The sequence below is a fragment of the Zea mays genome, chromosome 4 (genome assembly GCF_902167145.1).
Source record: "Zea mays cultivar B73 chromosome 4, Zm-B73-REFERENCE-NAM-5.0, whole genome shotgun sequence".
Classification (NCBI taxonomy): Eukaryota; Viridiplantae; Streptophyta; class Magnoliopsida; order Poales; family Poaceae; genus Zea; species Zea mays.
The window spans coordinates 33,792,560-33,813,974 of NC_050099.1; the positions used below are offsets into that span (position 1 = coordinate 33,792,560).

At 53.7% G+C, this 21,415-nt stretch overlaps 1 protein-coding gene across 1 annotated transcript; it reads left to right on the plus strand.

Annotated features, from left to right (window-relative positions):
* The first annotated feature begins 642 nt into the window (after positions 1 to 642).
* On the plus strand, positions 643 to 16,915 carry LOC103653064 (uncharacterized). The gene is made up of 6 exons (XM_020552513.2): positions 643 to 878; positions 960 to 1,073; positions 1,175 to 1,485; positions 1,576 to 1,648; positions 1,744 to 2,522; positions 16,622 to 16,915. Exons 1-5 carry the CDS (start codon positions 848 to 850, stop codon positions 1,941 to 1,943), a joined length of 729 nt encoding a protein of 242 aa, XP_020408102.1. The 5' UTR covers positions 643 to 847; the 3' UTR covers positions 1,944 to 2,522; positions 16,622 to 16,915.
* Positions 16,916 to 21,415: the final 4,500 nt, after the last annotated feature.

The window sequence follows — 21,415 nt, forward strand, 5'->3', positions numbered from 1 at the left end:
TATGAGGATTTACAACATGAATTCAAACATAACGGTGAAACTATCCATCGACACATCCAATCAGTTTTCCATGTAATCCCAACTCTCATGTATAGATTTGTGAAGCCCACCACTGGAATTTCAATTCATTGGAAGATTAGCACGGATGAACGGTTCTTTCCTTACTTCCAAAATTGCATTGGAGCTATTGATGGAACACATGTTCCAATTACCATTTCGGCAGAAAAGCAAGCCCCCTATAGGAATCGAAAAGGCACACTAAGTCAAAATGTAATGTTGGTTTGTGATTTTGACTTGAACTTCACTTTTATATCATCTAGTTGGGAGGGGTCAGCTACAGATGCTAGGGTTCTAAGGTCTGCACTACTTGCAGGATTCCATGTTCCCGAGGGAAACTATTATCTTGTCGATGGAGGATATACTAACACACCATCATTCCTTGCACTGTATCGTGGTGTTCGATATCACTTGAAAGAATTTGGCCATGGTCACCAACGGCCAAGAAACTATAAGGAATTGTTTAATCACCGACATGCTTTATTGCGGAACCACATAGAGAGAGCAATAGGAGTTTTGAAGAAGCGTTTTCCCATTCTAAAAGTTGGAACACACCACCCAATTAGGAACCAAGTGAAAATAGCAGCTGCGGCAATGTTGTTTCATAATATTATACGGATGCACAACGGGGATGAAGGTTGGTTGAATAGCCAAACAAGTAACATATCGCCAGAAACTTTTGTTGATCTTCCTGGAGGAGACAATTACTATAGCAATGATGTTGTGTCACTTAATAGCCAAGTGGATAATGGGAACTCTGTTAGAGATATGATTGCATTGAATATGTGGAATGATTATAGTCAACATCGTTCATGATATATGTAAGTCTCAATTGTTTGGATGTTTAAACTCATATATTTCGATATGTGTAAGTCTCAATTGAAGGATGTTTATATTTGCAGCAAGAATGTTTGGAAGAGGATCTCCTAGGATGAACTTGATCCAAGCTGCAACTATGAAAAAAATATCCCCCAGATCTACTGCTAACAAGCGCAAGAAGAGAACATCACCAAAAGGTATTTTGTTACATATTCTTGCTTATTTTCTTGTAATAGTTGTTTGTCACATGCTTTATTTTCAAGAAGAGAACATCACATGCTTTATTTTCTTGTAATAGTTCGTCGTCTTAGAGCAAACTGGAATAGTGGACTAGAAAAGGGTTTAGTTGAAATTCTTCAAGACCACAACAATGACTGTTATAAGGGCCAAAATGGGTGGTCATTGGAAGCATGGAATAGAATTGTCAAGTTATTCCATGAAAAATTCTCTTATGTCACATTTACAAAATGCCAAATCCAAGATAAAGAGAAAGAGTTAAAGAGAGACTACAAGGCTCTTAAAGAGGCAAGACAACAAAGCGGGGTATCATGGGATGAGAGGTTGTGTAGAATAGAAGCAGAAGAACCCATTTGGAATAACCTCACCACTATAAGTTAATTGTTTCTGTTATAATTTTTATTTTGATTATTTTTGTTATAATTTATTAACTTAAGTGAATCACTTTCTTGATTTGTATAGAGTAACGAGAGACTTAAGAAGTTTCGGACTAAATCTTTCCCACTATTTGAGGCTTTAGGAGAGCTATATGATGGTATGTTATCTATGTTTTTCTTTATCTTAGTATTCAGCCTCATATTTTTATCCTAGTATTGAAGTCTTAAAAACTTACGATGCTTCTTGGTTTAGGAAATATTGCTGAGGGAACCATGAATTTTACTTCTATTGAGCCTTCTCGACCTCCTGTCACACAACCTTGTCAAGGTGCTGCTACACATCCTTCTCAAGCTGCTTTCACACTTACACAACCTTCTCAAATCGCTTTCACACAACCTTCTCTAGCTGCTTTCGCACGACTTCTCGAACCGCTTTTAGACATCCTTCTCTAGCCGCTTTCCCACAGCCTTCTCAAGCCGCTTTTGCATAGCCTTCTCAAACCATTTTCACATAGCCTTCTGAAGCCACTTTCACACAGCCTTCTGAAGCCACTTTCACACAGCCTTCTGAAGCCACTTTCACACAGCCTTCTCAAGCCGCTTTCACACAACCTTCTCAAGCTAATATCTCACAAGCCATTTGTGATGAAGATGACGAGCTCAGAGTATTTGATCCACCAGCCCCTGCATCATTGAGCAAAAGGGCAAAAAATGTTGGTACTGGTAATTCAAGAACAAGAATTAACAAGCGTACACAAGATGGGAATGTGGTTGAGATGATGGGAGGGTTTCTAGAAATGAAAGAAAAACAAGCTGAGGCGGATGAAAGGGCCACAACTAATGCAAATGAGGATGATTTCCCTATTCAAACATGCATTGCTATTATGGATGGAATGGAAGAGTTTTCTGATGATGAGAAGGTTGATGCTTATGATGTGTTTAAGGATGCCCAAAACCGGGCCATTTTCATGACTGCCAAAGATGCTACGCGCATAAAATGGTTGAGGAAGAAGATTGCAAGAACATGATATGGTATTGATCCTCTTCTCATCCCTTTTAACTTGTTTTTAATTTAGTTATATGGATGTCTTAAGTAGCATTACTTATGAAAATCAGTAGAAACTGCAATCTTTGTCTGTTTGTTTAGAAATTTCACAGTTATTTTGAGCACTGACGGTGACCTAACGCCTAGTGGCAGCTAGGCTGTGTGTGTGTGTTTTTTCTTTCTTTCCTCCTGAACTTGCAAAGGGCGCTATGCCACCTGTGTTCAAATGATACACAGCATCCAAAGAGAAAGCATGAGGAGGAAACATGATGCACTCCTGCCTGGCAACAGATCCTCCACATGTCTGCACTCTCTACATCACTAGACACACTTTATTCTTGGCAAATAGTAGTGTCGGGGACCATAATTAGGGGTACCCCCAAGACTCCTAAATCTCAGCTGGTAACCCCCATCAGCACAAAGCTGCAAAGGCCTGATGGGTGTGATTAAGGTCAAGGCTCAGTCCACCCAAGGGACACGATCTCGCCTCGCCCGAGCCCAGCCTCGGGCAAAGGCAGCTGACCCCGGAGGATTCACGTCTCACCCGAGGGCCCCCTCAAGCAACGGACACACCTCCGGCTCGCCCGAGGCCCAGTCTTCGCCAAGAAGCAACCTTGACCAGATCGCCATGCCAACCGACCATATCGCGGGAGCATTTAATGCAAGGATGGCCTGACACCTCATCCTGACGCGCGCTCTTCAGTCGATAGAGCCGAAGTGACCGCAGTCACTTCGCCGCTCCACTGACCGCCTGCGCCGCTCCGACTGCTGTGCCACTCGACAGAGTGAGGCTGACAGCAGCCAAGTCTGGCCTCGGGCGACATAGGAAGTTCCGCCTCGCCCGACCCCAGGGCTCGGACTCAGCCTCGGCTCCGTAAGACGACGAACTCCGCCTCGCCCGACCCCAGGGCTTGGACTCAGCCTCGGCTCCGGAAGACGACGAACTCCGCCTCGCCTGACCCTAGGGCTCGAACTCAGCCTTGGCCTCGGACGACGGTCTCCGCCTCACTCGACCCAGGGCTCGGACTCGACCTCGACCTCGGAGGAGCCTCCGCCTCGCCCGACCTAGGGCTCGGGCCGACCACGTCGCAGGGGGGCCATCATTACCCTACCCCTAGCTAGCTCAGGCTACGGGGAACAAGACCGGCATCCCATCTGGCTCGCCCCGGTAAAGAAATAATGATGGTGCCCCGCGTGCTCCATGACGACGGCGGCTCTCAGCCCCTTACGGAAGCAAGGAGACGTCAGCAAGGACTCGACAGCCCCGACAGCTGTCCTTCCGCAAGGCTCCAGCGCTCCTCTGACGGCCACGACATCACATGAACAGGGTGCAAAAACCTCTCCGGCTGCCATGACGGCATGTACTTAGGGCTCTAGCTCCTCTCTGCTAGACACGTTAGCACACTGCTACATCCCCCATTGTACACCTGGGCCCCCTCCTTACGCCTATAAAAGGAAGGTACAGGGCTCTCGTACGAGAAGGTTGGCCACGCGGGAGGATGGGACAACGCGTAAAGTCCCTCGCTCTCTCCCACGCGGACGCTTGTAACCCCCTACTGCAAGCGCACCCGACCTGGGTGCAGGACAACACGAAGGCCGCGAGTTTCCCCTTTTGCCTGTCTCCCTTTTCCCCCCTTCGTGCTCCATCTCGCGTCGACCCATCTGGGCTGGGACACGCGATGACAATTTACTCGTCGGTCCAGGGACCCCCCGGGGTCGAAACGCCGACAGTTGGCGTGCCAGGTAGGGGCCTGCTGCGTGTTGACGAACAGCTTCCCGTCAAGCTCCAGATGGGTAGTCTCCAGCAACCTCTCCAACCCGGGACGATTCTCCGTTTCGGGAGTCTTGAGTTCATGTCCCGCGACGGCGGCTACGACATGATACTCCTTCCTCCGCCGCGCAGCAGTGACAATGGCGGCCGTCAGCCCGCCCGCCGGCGGCGGAATCGACGACGTCTTCCCCACGTGGCGGAAGAACAACATTCCGGTTTGTCCCGTCACCTCCCCCGCCGACGAAGGAGGAGGCAGGGCAACCATGGCCAAGCAGGAGATGGCACCTCGTCGGCTGTCAAGCGAGTCGACGGTGCCGACGCCCCAATGGGGGACACGTCGGGCGTCCACCTCGCGTCTGAGACAAAGACGAGCGTCGTTTCCCCGCAACATGCCAACTCCAAGCGAACGAATGACGCCAGCACGCTCGCGAAGGACTTGCTGGGCATCACCCTCGTACCTGAGACGACGGTGCAGTCTGCCCCTGACGCGACTTTGTCACCGCCCGTCGTCCAAGAGGTACCGACCGATTCCCATCTCGTGCCTTTTATATCCAGATGTGACCCACCGAGCGACCCCGCTTTGGTGGACGCTTTCACAAAGGCATGTCCAAACCCTCCGGGGTACCGTATGTGGTCACCCTGGGACCGGCTGACGGCCGTCTCGACCTACGGACCCTCGGGTTCCGAGGAAGATGACGAGCCCGACTTTTGTTGGGATTTCTCCAGGCTCGGCAACCCCAGTGCCATGCGGGACTTCATGACCGTATGCGACTACTGCCTTTCCGATGGTTCCGACGGTAGCCGCAGCTTCGGCGATGAGGACTGTGGCCCAAGTCGTGAATGTTTCCACGTCGATCTAGGGGGTCCCGGCGAAGGCAACCGTCTTGGTATACCGGAAAACGGCGATCCCTCTAGGCCTACGCCTCGCGTTGACATCCTTCGGGAGCTAGCTGTGGTCCCAGTCCCTGCGGGGGGTCAGGACGCACAGCTCGAGCAAATCTGCGAGAGGCAGGCCAGGCTTGACGAGGGAACATGAACACTTGAGCCGTTCCGGCGGAACATCGGGCAGGAATGGGCAGACCAAGCTCCGGTCGGAGAAGCGTGTCATCTGCCCCAGGGCATCCAGCTCCGCATTGCCGACGACGTCAGGGCAAGGCCGCCACCGGCTTCCAGTGGGGTCGGCCAGAACCTGGCTGCAGCAGCAATACTTCTCCGCGAGATGCCGGAACCATCGACCACAGGACGACGTATCCAGGGAGAGCTCAAGAATCTATTGGAGGATGCTGCGGTCCGACGGGCCAAAAGCTCTGCCTCCCGAAGGCAGGGGTACCCCTCGGAGCATCGTGTCGCGACTCCCCGATTCATGCGGGAAGCCTTGGTCCACACCGGGCGCACGAGCAACACAGCGCCTGTGGCCCCGGGTCGCCTCGGCAAAGAGCACCACCACTGCAACCGTCGAGCCCACATCGACGAGAAGGTGCGCCGAGGCTACCACCCCAGGCGTGGGGGACGCTACAACAGCGGGGAGGACCAGAGTCCCTCGCCCGAACCACCCGGTCCGCAGGCTTTCAGTCGGACCATACGACGGGCGCCGTTCCCGACCCGGTTCCGAACCCCGACTACTATCACAAAGTACTCGGGGGAGACGAGGCCGGAACTGTGGCTCGCGGACTACCGGCTGGCCTACCAACTGGGTGGAACAGACGATGACAACCTCATCATCCGCAACCTCCCCCTGTTCCTCTCCGACATCGCTCGAGCCTGGCTGGAGCGCCTGCCTCCGGGGCAGATCTCCAACTGGGACGACCTGGTCCAAGCCTTCGCCTGCAACTTCCAGGGCACGTACGTGCGCCCTGGGAACTCCTGGGATCTCCGAAGCTGCCGCCAGCAGCCGGGAGAGTCTCTCCAGGACTACATCCGGCGATTCTCGAAGCAGCACACCGAGCTGCCCAACGTCACCGATTTGGATGTCATCGGCGCGTTCCTCGCCGGCACCACCTGCCGCGACCTGGTGAGCAAGCTGGGTCGCAAGACCCCCACCAGGGCGAGCGAGCTGATGGACATCGCCACCAAATTCGCCTCTGGCCAGGAGGCGGTTGAGGCCATCTTCTGGAAGGACAAGCAGCCCCAGGGCCGCCAGCCGGAAGATGTCCCCAAGGCGTCCACTCAGCGCGGCACCAAGAAGAAAGGCAAGAAGAAGTCGCAAGCGAAATGCGACGCCGCCGACGCGGACCTTGTCGCCGCCGCTGAGTACAAGAACCCTCGGAAACCTCTCGGAGGTGCCAATCTCTTCAACAAGATGCTCAAGGAGCCATGCCCCTATCATCAGGGGCCCGTCAAGCACACCCTTGAGGAGTGCGCCATGCTTCGGCGCCACTTTCACAAGGCCGGGCCACCTGCGGAAGGTGGCAGGGCCCACATCAACGACAAGAAGGAGGATCACGAGGCAGAGGGGTTCCACAAGGTCCACGACTGCTTCATGATATACGGTGGGCAAGTGGCGAACGCCTCGGCTCGGCACCACAAGCAAGAGCGTCGGGAGGTCTGCTCGGTAAAGGTGGCAGCGCCAGTCTACCTAGACTGGTCCGACAAGACCATCACCTTCGACCAGGGCGACCACCCCGACCGCGTGCTGAGCCCGGGGAAATATCCGCTCGTTGTCGACCCCGTCATCGGCAACGTCAGGCTCACCAAGGTCCTCATGGACGGAGGCAGCAGCCTCAACATCATCTACGCCGAGACCCTCGGGCTCTTGCGGATCGATCTATCTTCGGTCCGGGTAGGCGCGGCGCCTTTTCACGGGATCATCCCCGGAAAACGCATCCAGCCCCTCGGACAACTCGATCTACCCGTCTGCTTCGGGACTCCCTCCAACTTCAGAAGGGAAACCCTCACGTTCGAGGTGGTCGGGTTCTGAGGAACCTACCACGCGGTGCTGGGAAGGCCGTGCTACGCCAAGTTCATGGTCGTCCCCAACTACACCTACCTCAAGCTCAAGATGTCGGGCCCCAACGAGGTCATCACCGTCGGCCCCACGTACCGACACGCGTACGAATGCGACGTGGAGTGCGTGGAGTACGCTGAGGCCCTCGCCGAATCCGAGGCCCTCATCACCGACCTGGAGAGCCTCTCCAAGGAGGCGCCAGACGTGAAGCGCCATGCCGGCAACTTCGAGCCAGCAAAGACGGTCAAATCCGTCCCTCTTGACCCCAGCAACAACACCTCCAAGCAGATCCGGATCGGCTCTGAGCTCGACCCCAAATAGGAAGCAGTGCTCATCGACTTTCTCCGCGCAAACGCCGACGTCTTCGCGTGGAGTCCCTCGGACATGCCCGGCATACCGAGGGAAGTCGCCGAGCACTCGCTAGACATCCGAGCTGGAGCCCGGCCCGTGAAGCAGCCTCTGCGCCGATTCGACGAAGAAAAGCGCAGAGCCATAGGCGAGGAGATCCACAAGCTGATGGTTGCAGGGTTCATCAAAGAGGTATTCCATCCCGAATGGCTTGCCAACCCTGTGCTTGTGAGAAAGAAAGGAGGGAAATGGCGGATGTGTGTAGACTACACTAGTCTAAACAAAGCATGTCCGAAAGTTCTCTATCCTCTGCCTCGCATCGATCAAATCATGGATTCCACTGCTGGGTGCGAAACCCTGTCTTTCCTCGATGCCTACTCAGGGTATCACCAAATCAGGATGAAAGAGTCCGACCAGCTTGCGACTTCTTTCATCACACCTTTTGTCATGTACTGCTACGTTACTATGCCATTTGGTTTGAGGAATGCGGGTGCGACGTACCAAAGGTGCATGAACCACGTGTTCGGCGAACACATTGGTCGAACGGTCGAGGCTTACGTCGATGACATCGTAGTCAAGACGAGGAAAGCCTCTGACCTCCTTTCCGACCTTGAAATGACATTCCGGTGTCTCAAGGCGAAAGGCGTAAAACTCAATCCCGAGAAGTGCGTCTTCGGAGTCCCCTGAGGCATGCTCTTGGGGTTCATCGTCTCCGAGCGGGGCATCGAGGCCAACCCGGAGAAAATCGCGGCCATCATCAACATGGGGCCCATCAAAGACTCGAAAAGCGTACAGAGGGTCATGGGATGCCTTACGGCTCTGAGCCGCTTCATCTCGCGCCTCGGTGAAAGAGGCCTACCTCTGTACCGCCTCTTAAGAAAGGCTGAGTGCTTCACTTGGACCCCAGAGGCCGAGGAAGCCCTCGGAAACCTGAAGGCGCTCCTTACGAACGCGCCCATCTTGGTGCCCCCCGCCGCCGGAGAAGCCCTCTTGATCTACGTCGCCGCTACCACTCAGGTGGTCGGCGCCGCGATCGTGGTTGAGAGACGAGAAGAATGGCATGCATTGCCCGTCCAGAGGCCGGTCTACTTCATCAGTGAAGTACTGTCCGAGACCAAGATCCGCTACCCACAAATTCAGAAGCTGTTGTACGCGGTGATTCTGACGCGGCGGAAGTTGCGACACTACTTCGAGTCTCATCCAGTGACTGTGGTGTCATCCTTCCCCCTAGGGGAGATCATCCAGTGCCGACAGGCCTCGGGTAGGATTGCAAAGTGGGCGGTGGAGATCATGGGCGAGACAATCTCGTTCGCCCCTCGGAAGGCCATCAAGTCCCAAGTCTTGGCAGACTTCGTGGCTGAATGGGTCGACACCCAGCTCCCGGCAGCTACGATCCAACCGGAACTCTGGACCATGTTTTTCGACGGGTCGCTGATGAAAACAGGGGCAGGCGCGGGCCTGCTCTTCATCTCGCCCCTCGGGAAGCACCTCCGCTACGTGCTGCGCCTCCATTTCCCGGCGTCCAACAACGTGGCTGAGTACGAGGCTTTGGTCAACGGGTTGCGCATCGCCATCGAGCTAGGGGTCCGACGCCTCGACGCTCGCGGTGACTCGCAGCTCATCATCGACCAAGTCATGAAGAACTCCCACTGCCATGACCCGAAGATGGAAGCCTACTGCGACGAGGTTCGGCGCCTGGAAGACAAGTTCTACGGGCTCGAGCTCAACCACGTCGCCCGACGATACAACGAGACTGCGGACGAGCTGGCTAAGATAGCCTCGGCGCGGACAACGGTTCCCCCGGACGTCTTCTCCCGAGACCTACATCAACCCTCAGTCAAGACCGACGACACGCCCGAGCCCGAGAAGGCCTCGGCCCAGCCCGAGGTGCCCTCGGCTCAGCCCGAGGCACCCTCGGTCCTCGAGGGTGAGGCACTGCGCGTCGAGGAAGAGCGGATTGGGGTCCCGCCTAATCGAGACTGGCAGACCCCGTACCTGCAATATCTCCACCGAGGAGAGCTGCCCCTCGATCGAGCCGAAGCTCGGCGACTGGCGCGGCGCGCCAAGTCGTTTGTCTTGCTGGGGGACGGAAAGGAGCTCTACCACCGTAGCCCCTCAGGCATCCTCCAACAATGCATATCCATCGCCGAAGGTCAGGAGTTATTACAAGAAATACACTCGGGGGCTTGCGGTCATCACGCAGCGCCTCGAGCTCTTGTTGGAAACGCTTTCCGACAAGGTTTCTACTGGCCGACCGCGGTGGCCGACGCCACTAGAATTATCCGCACCTGCCAAGGGTGTCAATTCTACGCAAGGCAGACCCACCTGCCCGCTCAGGCTCTGCAAACAATACCCATCACCTGGTCGTTTGCTATGTGGGGTTTGGACCTTGTCGGTCCCTTGCATAAGACACCCGGGGGCTACACGCACCTGCTGGTCGCCATCAACAAATTCTCCAAGTGGATCGAAGTCTGACCCCTAAACAGCATCAGGTCCGAACAGGCGGTGGCGTTCTTCACCAACATCATCCATCGCTTTGGGGTACCGAACTCCATCATCACCGACAACGGCACCCAGTTCACCGGCAGAAAGTTACTGGACTTCTGCGAGGATCACCACATCTGGGTGGACTGGGCTGCCGTGGCTCACCCCATGACGAATGGGCAGGTAGAACGTGCCAACGACATGATTCTGCAAGGACTCAAGCCGAGGATCTACAACGACCTCAACAAGTTCGGCAGGTGATGGATGAAGAAACTCCCCTCGGTGGTCTGGAGTCTGAGGACAACGCCGAGCCAAGCCACGGGCTTCACACCGTTCTTTCTAGTCTATGGGGTCGAGGCCATCTTGCCCACGGACTTAGAATACGGTTCCCCGAGGACGAGGGCATACGACGACCGAAGCAACCAGACCGACCGAGAAGATTCACTGGACCAGCTGGAAGAGGCTCGGGACATGGCCTTACTACACTCAGCGCGGTATCAGCAGTCCCTGCGACGCTACCACGCCCGAGGGGTTCGGTCCCGAGATCTCTAGGTGGGCGACTTGGTGCTTCGGCTGCGACAAGACGCCCGAGGGTGGCACAAGCTCACGCCTCCCTGGGAAGGGCCGTTCGTCATCGCCAAGGTTCTAAAGCCCGGGACATACAAGATGGCCAACAGTCAAGGCGAGGTCTACAGCAACGCTTGGAACATCCGACAGCTACGTCACTTCTACCCTTAAGATGTTTTCAAGCCATTCATATACCTCGTTTACATACAAAGTCTAACCATCAAGGAAGGGTCAGCCTTGCCTCGGCAAAGCCCGACCCTCCCTCGGGGGCTAGAAGGGGGGACCCCCCCTCTGCGTCAAAATTTTCCTCGGAAAAGGTCTTTCTGCCAGAACGTCTGTCGTGCTTTTTGACTACTTAGAAAGTGGGATCCTGAAAACGACGGAGTACACGTAAGCAGCCAAGGCCGACCGAACCGAGGGACTCCTACGCCTCCAGGATACAGATACCTCACTCATCACCTTCTGCGATAAGTAACTCACGCTCGGATAGGCGATTCCGCTGACCGAACAAGTCTTAATGCTTGGAAACTCTTCTACCGAAACGATTTTTCGGGCCTTCTCGACTATATCGATAACAGAATCCTACGGATGAGTAAGAGTACACATAAACGGCAAGGCCGATCAAGCCGAGGGACTCCTACGCCTCCGGGATACGGATACCTCACTCATCACCTTTCGTGAAAAGTAACTCTCGCTCGGACAAACAATTATGTTACCGACAGATAAGTCTTGATATTCGAAACAAGAGGAAAAGAAACGCAGCTTTACAACACAACGACAGTATGTTTGGGCCTCGGCGGCCGCAGAAAACATACGCACACTACAAGATAAACCGATCCTGCAGGCTCGGACCTTAACGGAGGGGGAGCACCAGTACCCTCGGCGTCAGCTACACCTTCGGCGAAGTCCGACCGAGCCTCGGACGGCAACGCGGTCGGAGGATCTCCACTCCGAAGGACGACATCAGCACCGCGCCCGGGCCATCGCCGCCAGGGTCTCCTCCAGGAACCCGGCCCGAGCAGACGGCTCGGTCAGCCACCCCGAAGCCTCAGCCAGCTGTCCTCCGAGGACACCAGCCCGGCTCATGGCCTCGGCAACTCGACTCCGGCGCTGGTCCCGCCAGGCGACGGCCCGGCCAGGCTCCGGCCGACGAGGTTTTCTTTTTGAGCCAACTCTGCCTCTGTCCACACTGACACCGCTGCCTCCGGCTCTGGCTCGTCGAAGAGCGACCAAGGGTTTCCTTTAACTGAGCAAGAGAAGCCTCGAGGGGCAAGGCCGACCGAGCCAAGGGACTCCTACGCCTCCGGGATACGGATACCTCACTCGTCACCTTCGCACGAGGCGACTCACACTTGGTTAAGCGGTTCAGTTAGCCGACAGGCGAGTCCTAGTGCTCGAAATAAGGAAAAAACACGGCTTCATGCCAAAAATACATACATGTTCAGGCTCCGACAGCCACAATGAACAGACACCGGCATTCAAGGTGCCATTACAAACGGCACTCCGGTTCCGCCCCCGCGGGTACGAACAACCCCCCACATTGGAGGGCCCGCGGGGCAACAAGGCTCCAGGTAGCTCACCGCCGCCCGCTCCGGCAGCAGCGACAACGACCTCCACTCTAGGTGGCCAAACTGCAGCAGCGATGGCCTCAGGGCGGACGCCGCTGCAACAATGCCCTCGCCCACGTCCCCACTCGAGGGGCGAGGACAAGCTATCAAAGCCAAAGAGCCGGAGGCCCGGAGCGCGGATGGTGGCGGTGATCTCGTCGGCGACGAGGACTTCTTCAGCCGCCACCACCTCAGCGCCGACGATGGAAGCCATCTGCCCACCGGCAGATCCCCACTCGGATCCTCCTGGACGAGCGAAGCACCGACCTCCGCGTGGAGGCGCCGTACCGGGGCAAAGGCAGGACAGCCCCAGAACATGAACGCCGCCCTAGCAGCATGCGACGTCTTGGGCGGTCCTCCGGTGCGTGCGGCGCGACAACCACTCTCGCGGCGGGAGGGGGCACCGGGAGCCGAGCCAGAGCCAGCTGAGCCAGCGAGCCCAACGCGCTGAAGCTGACGACGCTCGCCGCCGACCAGCCCCGCGTTGTCGAAGTCTGACCCTCTCGCTAGGCCGGTGAGCGCCCTCTCCCTTGAATGCTGAGGGAGAAGGTGACCCACGAACCCGCGCGGGAGGTAGAGCTCCGGCTCAGCCCGGCCTCCCCCCCAGCCAGGATGATGAAGATCCTTGAAGCTGAGGGCGGGACCAAGATCGCAGCCCGGCTTGCTTCTCCCCACCATCGAACTGGTGGTCACCGTCTTGGGTGACCACCGGCGAGGGGATGCGGCCGGGCTTCCTGATGAAAATCCTTGAAGCCGAACGATGGCTGAAAGGTACCAACTTCCGCGAAGTTGCGTTCCTCCAACGACGACAAGGCAGAAAGACCGCGGGCGCTCCCCATCCGGGGGCTCGGAAGGTGGAAGGACGTGATGCATGAGGGGAGTGCGAAGACATGGTTGCCTTTCAAGGGGGTCACCCTCCTTTTAAAGGCAACTCTCCCCACTTGCGTCCTCAGCCGTCGCGGACTGAGTCTTCTCCAACACGCTCCAAGGTCTTCCCCCTACGATACGGGGGCTGGGTCCCACGCGTCATGCAAGCTAGCCCAGGACAGAAGGAGCCAAAACCGCCGCGCGCGGTGCACGCAACCGCCCAGCGGTTACGAGCATTCCTCCACTTTCGCCCAGACCAGCGGGTGAAAGGGCGGACCACCATGCAGGCGGCATGCAACCGCACCAAGGGGGCGCACCCTTTCGACTTCGACGCGTCCAGCATGGAGACCCAGGCCCACACGTCATGTAACCGGCGCGCCGGTTACTACGTACAAGAAACTGCACCGACACTCACGCCACTACCGCGCCTCCTCGACTGCGGAACCGGTGCCGCGACTCGAGGCAACCCAGCGCATGAACCAACAGTGCCAACCGAGCACATCGGTCACGGGTCAGTCAGCCGCGGGAGAAGGCGCGACGGTCGATACGGCCAGAAATGGGCCGGTAGTAATGGAGGTGGCAGGCGGGCGGAAGCAGCGGTCAAGTCGTCAGCAAGCTCACGTCCCCTCCTGGGACAGCGAGAGAACCCTCTCCCACAGCGTGAAGACGACGCGCCCGTGTTCCGTTCCTCGAACGGCTCGCGCACGCACAACGGCCGCCCCGCGAGCCACTCGTCCCGTCGCATTAACTCTGCGGCAGGACAGGCAGCACCTTTGGCAGGCAAAGCAGGCGACGCTTCACTTCCGCCATAATGACCGCGTCAAAAAAGGTGTGCCACGTCACTCGATTTCGTATCCTTTTCCGCTTCCTCTTTCTCTCTCTTGCCATAGGGACTGGGAAAGGGGATACTCCGAAAGGGATCCTTCTCCGCGAAGGAAGCGGGCCCCGAGCCCCCCTACTGATCAGAGGTTCGAAGGCTGGCCCCTCGGAAGGGTTCAACAGCCGCCTCAGAGCACTCGAGCTCCGCGCCCACTACTGGTCAGAGGTTCGAAGGCTGGCCCCTCGGAAGGGTTCAACGGCCGCCTCAGGCCACTCGGGCTCCGCGCACACTACTGATCAGGGGTTCGTAGGCTGGCCCCCGAAGGGTTCGACAGCCGCCCCAGACGCAGAGCGAGGGATGACCCTGGGTACGTTCGATACATAACCAAGGCTCGGGCTACGCTCCCGAGGTACCCTAGGACATTTCCGAGACCAACGGGAACGATTTTGTAATGGAATCCCACAAGAGGGAGGCATCGAGCCCTCGGACCCCGTCAAAAGGGGATCGGGTCCGGCAAATCACCCGCAGGTACTTTTGGAGCGCGCCTCCGGGCCACTAGCCGACCCCTAACGAATGGGGCACGGGCGTCCACTCGGATTACCCGTTAGCAACTCACTGGAGACACCATGTTCGGCGCCCTCCGAGGGCAACATGGCGCTTCCCCCCCTCCTCCTTGCGGAAAGGCGACGCAGGGGCGTATGAAAAAAAGCCGAGTCTGTCCCTGACCGTCCTCTCGCTCTGTGCGGAGGCTCGGGGGCTGCTCTCGCAAAACCGGCTCCGGCCAAACCGTTGACAGCGTCAACATACCAGCCCGAGAACTTGGGACTCGACTGTGCACCCGGGCTACAGCCAGTTCGCATGAGGGAACAACTAGACCGGCCGAAGCATCACGAAACGCACTAAGACCTCGAAGGAGTCAAACCACTCCTCCGAGGCCTCGGGGGCTACACCCAGCGGGTGCGCTCGCGCGCATCCACCGGAACGAAACGCAACCGAGAAAGGCCGGTCCCCTTGCAAAAAAGTGCGACAAAAGCCTCCAAGCGAGTATCAACACTCCCTTTGAGGCTCGGGGGCTACTGTCGGGGACCATAATTAGGGGTACCCCCAAGACTCCTAAATCTCAGCTGGTAACCCCCATCAGTACAAAGTAGCAAAGGCCTGATGGGTGCGATTAAGGTCAAGGCTCAGTCCACCCAAGGAACACGATCTCGCCTCGCCCGAGCCCAGCCTCGGGCAAAGGCAGTCGACCCCGGAGGATTCACGTCTCGCTCGAGGGCCCCCTCAAGCAACGGACACACCTCCGGCTCGCCCGAGGCCCAGTCTTCGCCAAGAAGCAACCTTGGCCAGATCGCCACACCAACCGACCAAATCGTGGGAGCATATAATGCAAGGATGGCCTGACACCTCATCCTGACGCGCGCTCTTCAGTCGACAGAGCCGAAGTGACCGCAGGCACTTCGCCGCTCCACTGACCGACCTGACAAGAAGACAGCGTCGCCTGCGCCGCTCCGACTGCTGTGCCACTCGACAGAGTGAGGCTAACAGCAGCCAAGTCCGGCCTCGGGCGACATAGGAAGTTCCGCCTCGCCCAACCCCAGGGCTCGGACTCAGCCTCGGCTCCGGAAGATGAAGAACTCCGCCTCGCCCGACCCTAGGGCTCGGACTCAGCCTCGGCTCCGGAAGACGACGAACTCCGCCTCGCCCGACCCCAGGGCTCGGACTCAGCCTCGGCTCCGGAAGACGACGAACTCCGCCTTGCCTGACCCCAGGGCTCGGACTCAGCCTCGGCTCCGGAAGACGACGAACTCCGCCTCGCCCGACCCCAGGGCTCGGACTCAGCCTTAGCCTCGGACGACGGTCTCCGCCTCGCCCGACCCGGGGCTCGGACTCGACCTCGACCTCGGAGGAGCCTCCGCCTCGCCCGACCTAGGGCTCGGGCCGACCACGTCGCAGAGGGGCCATCATTACCCTACCCCTAGCTAGCTCAGGCTACAGGGAACAAGACCAGCGTCCCATCTGGCTCGCCCCGGTAAACAAATAATGATGGCGCCCCGTGTGCTCCATGACGACGGCGGCTCTCAGCCCCTTACGGAAGCAAGGATACGTCAGCAAGGACTCGACAGCCCCGACAGTTGTCCTTCCGCAAGGCTCCAGCGCTCCTCCGACGACCACGACATCACATTAACAGGGTGCCAAAACCTCTCCGGCTGCCACGACGGCATGTACTTAGGGCTCTAGCTCCTCTCTGCTAGACACGTTAGCACACTGCTACATCCCCCATTGTACACCTGGGCCCCCTCCTTACACCTATAAAAGGAAGGTCCAGGGCTCTCGTACGAGAAGGTTGGCCGCGCGGGAGGACGGGACGACGCGTAAAGTCCCTCGCTCTCTCCCACGTGGACGCTTGTAACCCCCTACTGCAAGCGCACCCGACCTGGGCGCAGGACAACACGAAGGCCGCGGGTTTCCCCTTTTGCCTGTCTCCATTTTTCCCCCTTCGTGCTCTGTCTCGCGCCGACCCATCAGGGCTGGGACACGCGGCGACAATTTACTCGTCGGTCCAAGGACCCCCGGGGTCGAAACGCCGACAAGTAGTTAAGTTTAATTTATGTTTTCTTTCCAATAGATACCTGTGTTCAATTAAGAGTTAAGTTTAATTTATGTTTTCTTTCCAACAGATATATGAAGCTAAAGTAATGAAGGATGATTTTGTAGTATCGTCCAGCATAAGAAAAGAAAGCTGCAATTTGTGCTATTGTTAGAGATGGATATTTAACTTTAGCAATTTGCAACTTTTAAGTAATCTGTTAAATTAAAGATGAGATCTTGCAGATTTTTCTTATTACCTAATGGATTCTCTTATTAGCTGATTCAAATCTAATCATGCATATTGCAGTAAGGACTATGTATGTTGAATCAATGACTCTGGTTCAATTTTAAATATCACATGTGTTTTAAGTTTCTTAATTTTATGGCTTATCTTCTGATTTTATTTTCTTTTATTTTTATCTAGCGGATTTTTTAGTAATATGATCATTGTTGTTAAGTGTTTATTATTTTATTTGTAATCTTCATTCACATGTACTTATTTATGAAAATCTACAAATAAGATAAAAAATAGAGTTGAGTATAAGTACCAGCATTTATCTCAATCTGAGGCTGGGAGCTGGCGGAGTGGAGTCGTGGGTCTAAACAAAAGGCCAGACTTGGACGGTGACGGCTGGGATTGGGTGATTGCCAGGTATTAACCCAAACCACGTGTGGGTTGAGTTACCGGTGGGCCGTAACCACATATATCCAAACGAAGCCCTAAGAGGGAGAATTTCATCCCCAACGGCCAACATATTTCCTAAATAAGGGAAAAGCCAACGAGCAGCTAATGGGGCCATAGAGAAAGTTATTGCGAAGGTGGCCAAGTAGATCCTAGTCTCGGTAACTACACCATCCCATGCCCCATTTACAGGTCTTACCAGGAAGATAAATAGTTATACACTCGGCTAATGGGGCCAACACAGATCACTACTCTCGAAGACACCAAGGTGGAGTACCTTGTCTACGTCCCTGAGATGCCACATGAGCCCCCCTCCATATATGATCATCCTACAACATGCATTCTAGAGGGATTTGTGTGTAGCATACGATACAAGCCACTCTAAGAGGGAGAATTCCATCCCCAACGACCAACATATTCCCTAAATAAGGGAAAAGCCAACGAGCAGGAGATTCTCGAGTGGCAAGCAAGATATGGTGATGGGCTAGCTCACAGCAGCTAGGCCCCATTTTTTGTAGGAACAAGTGCCACTAGCGCCCAAGAGCAGCTGACAGACTTCATGAAGGACTACTTTGGCATCCTCCCAAGTAGAAGACGATCTCCTATGCCAAACTATACCCTAAAGAGTTTGATCGAATGCCTCCACTGCCTAAGTTCAAGGTACTAGTGGTTTCCAAATTCACTGGTAATGACGACATGAGCATCGTCAAACATGTGAGCCGATACACGGCTTATCTCGAAGTTGTAGCATCATCGACCGAGCACATGAAAGTTTGGCTTTTCTATTTATCATTGTATGGACCCGCTTTCGGCTGGCATACACCTCTCTAGCCTAGGTCCATAACCTCTTGGAAGCAGATGGAGGGCCACTTCCACGTACACTTCTACTCTGGCACTAGCGAGATGACCATATCAGATCTTATCATGCTCCTCTAGCAACAGGGTGAATTGGCAAGATATTTCATCCAAAATTTCTTCCACGTACCCTATAAATGTAGTTTGTATGTATGTCTATATTCATTATCATTCATTTGAATGTGGACGGAAGAAAAAGGGCTATAAAGAACTATATTTTGGGATGGAGGGAGTATCAGATTAGATGCATTTGGGAGTGCTTATAACTTTGGCACGTGAGGCTATATATCATAAAGAATAAGATCATGAATAAATAGAGAGTCATTAGTTACCAACAGTGGGTGCTTCCCATCCTCTCAGCACATCGCCACCCCTTTCCAATGGTTTTCCAAAGTAAGCGCCACATTACCTTGATGTGGTCTTTGATCATGTTAGGGCGGCATGGTGCCACCTCTTTATCTTGGTAGATCTTGTGCTAAGTGTTGTTTATTAGTAAGATCTGCTAGTTATCATGTGTATTTTTAATGTATCCAAGTCTTTACGCTTCATGCCATTAGATTGATTTTATGTAGCCACATGTGTATTTCTTGATCAGTTGCTACATTCCACGACATGCTAGCTGCACATGTGCATGCGACAACTCAGAAGTCTGATACACATCTAGCACCCTACTTACATGCTTAGTATCATTGTTTACTTTAGTTGGACTTATTTGTAGCCTTGTAGGTCTTGATCCATGTTCACATGCATGGTCAGTAGTTCTTAGTGACAGATGTTCCTAGGTTTATCAGCATGATATAAGTAGTAGATTGGATCTAAGATGTTCCTATAGATGGTTTACTATCTATCTGGTACTAGATTTGGTTAACAGCATGGGTAATGCCAGTCCTCCTCTAGAGTAAGTAATCGACTCAAGGATGCTTTAGGCAAGTTTATTATATTTGTTGGTCGCTTTCAATGCATGATTACATTTATTGTTATGATAATAGCACTGAGATGTGAAACTTTTCTGACAAGGCTCTCAAAGACCTGTTTGACAAGATCCTCCTCTGTTTCACCTGAACTCGCTCCAGGAACGTCCGGTTCATCGGCTAGATAGAGTCACTGCTAGAGCAGATCGATCTATTGACACCATCGCTAGAACACACTGCTTTCTTATACCAAGAGGTGAACTACATCATACACCATGCTCTGGCGTGACAGTTCAAGGTGTTGTCCAACTCCATAGAGAAAGTTATTGCGAAGGTGGCCAAGTAGATCCTAGTCTCGGTAACTACACCATCCCATGCCCCATTTACAGGTCTTACCAGGAAGATAAATAGTTATACACTCGGCTAATGGGGCCAACACAGATCACTACTCTCGAAGACACCAAGGTGGAGTACCTTGTCTACGTCCCTGAGATGCCACATGAGCCCCCCTCCATATACGATCATCCTACAACATGCATTCTAGAGGGATTTGTGTGTAGCATACGATACAAGCCACTCTAAGAGGGAGAATTCCATCCCCAACGGCCAACATATTCCCTAAATAAGGGAAAAGCCAACGAGCAGGAGATTCTCGAGTGGCAAGCAAGATATGGTGATGGGCTAGCTCACAGCAGCTAGGCCCCATTTTTTGTAGGAACAAGTGCCACTAGCGCCCAAGAGCAGCTGATAGACTTCATGAAGGACTACTTTGGCATCCTCCCAAGTAGAAGACGATCTCCTATGCCAAACTATACCCTAAAGAGTTTGATCGAATGCCTCCACTGCCTAAGTTCAAGGTACTAGTGGTTTCCAAATTCACTGGTAATGACGACATGAGCATCGTCAAACATGTGAGCCGATACACGACTTATCTCGAAGTTGTAGCATCGACCGAGCACATGAAAGTTTGGCTTTTCTATTTATCATTGTATGGATCCGCTGTCGGCTGGCATACACCTCTCTAGCCTAGGTCCATAACCTCTTGGAAGCAGATGGAGGGCCACTTCCACGTACACTTCTACTCTGGCACTAGCGATATGCATGACCATATTAGATCTTATCATGCTCCTCTAGCAACAGGGTGAATTAGCAAGATATTTCATCCAAAATTTCTGAGATATTTAGAACAATGCTACTCATGATGCTTGCATTGCATCATGGTAGACTTCGAGTTTGTTGGTGAGTTGCTGGTGTGGGCATCGACGTTCGAGAGGCACCACAGGAGGCCTTTCAGGATCGATACAAAAAGTTGATCGCTTATGCCCAAACTCAAGAGGAGGATGGTGACTCAGCCAATGAGACTGAGGTTGCAGCTGTCAACTAGGCCTAGGGGCACAACCCATCCTTTGCCCCTAGGTCACCGCTACCAAAGCACTAGTTGGCTTCAACTTTGACACGTGCAAGACAAAACAGATATTTGAGGTTCTCCTAAAAGAGAAGCAACTAAAGGTGATGGTGGATCATCAGATTTCGTCGACTAATGAACTAAAAGGAAAGCACTATTGCAAGTGGCATAATGCCTTCATGCACAACACCACAGAGTGCAAAGTGTTACAACAAGAGATACAGTTGGCCATAAAACAAGGCCAACTTATCTTCAGCAGGAAAAAGATGGGGATGTACAGGAACATGTTCCCCATCAACATGGACATTGTGTTTAGAAATGATGCTCTATGTTATAGATGGTCTGTGTCTATCTAGAAGCTCACCTTGCAAGTGGTACATCAATCCTGATGTTCCTAAAGCAAAGACCCCTCATGGCTAGGTAATACTCTCCTTTAGCAGTCAGATAAGTGCAACTGCTAGTTATCTTTGCTTTGTTCTAAAAAGAGGCTTTTCCAAACTCTGTACAAACTAGTGCAAGGAGTGTGCATAAGACAAACAAGTGGAACAAGGTACTAACTTCAAGTTAGCATATAACTTCTATTGCTAAAGAACAAAAGGTCTCTTATACCAAGTATCTCCATCCCTTTGAGAACAAGATTGGCTACAAAGTTTCCACATCGACTATATGTTGGGATATTCACAGTGGTTAATATTTGTATGTCATGATAGTATATCATGCACTCTAATGTGAAACATTTATGTCTGAAACTCCGATCTATTGTTATCCATGAAAACATACTCATTTGAACAATTTGTTATGAAGTTAAGCTACATTTACATAACATTGCCTTGCCTCACTTGTTCTGTAGAAAATAAAGTTCCTGGTTACTTTCACTATAAAGAAAATTGGCAGCAAGTGGTGGTACGACCCATGCAGAAAATGCACCCACACATCTTTAACTCATGGAGACTCCTACAAGTGCATTGATTGTAATTGTGCTACCATTGGCATGCCCACCCAAAGGTTAGGTGGCATATTCTCCCTTTAC

Coding starts and splice junctions, on each gene's coding strand:
- LOC103653064 (XM_020552513.2), top strand. CDS start 848: ATGATTATAGTCAACATCGTTCATGATATAT. Junction 1,486..1,575: donor TTTGGAATAACCTCACCACT/ATAAGTTAATTG, acceptor TGATTTGTATAG/AGTAACGAGAGACTTAAGAA. Junction 1,649..1,743: donor TTTAGGAGAGCTATATGATG/GTATGTTATCTA, acceptor TTCTTGGTTTAG/GAAATATTGCTGAGGGAACC.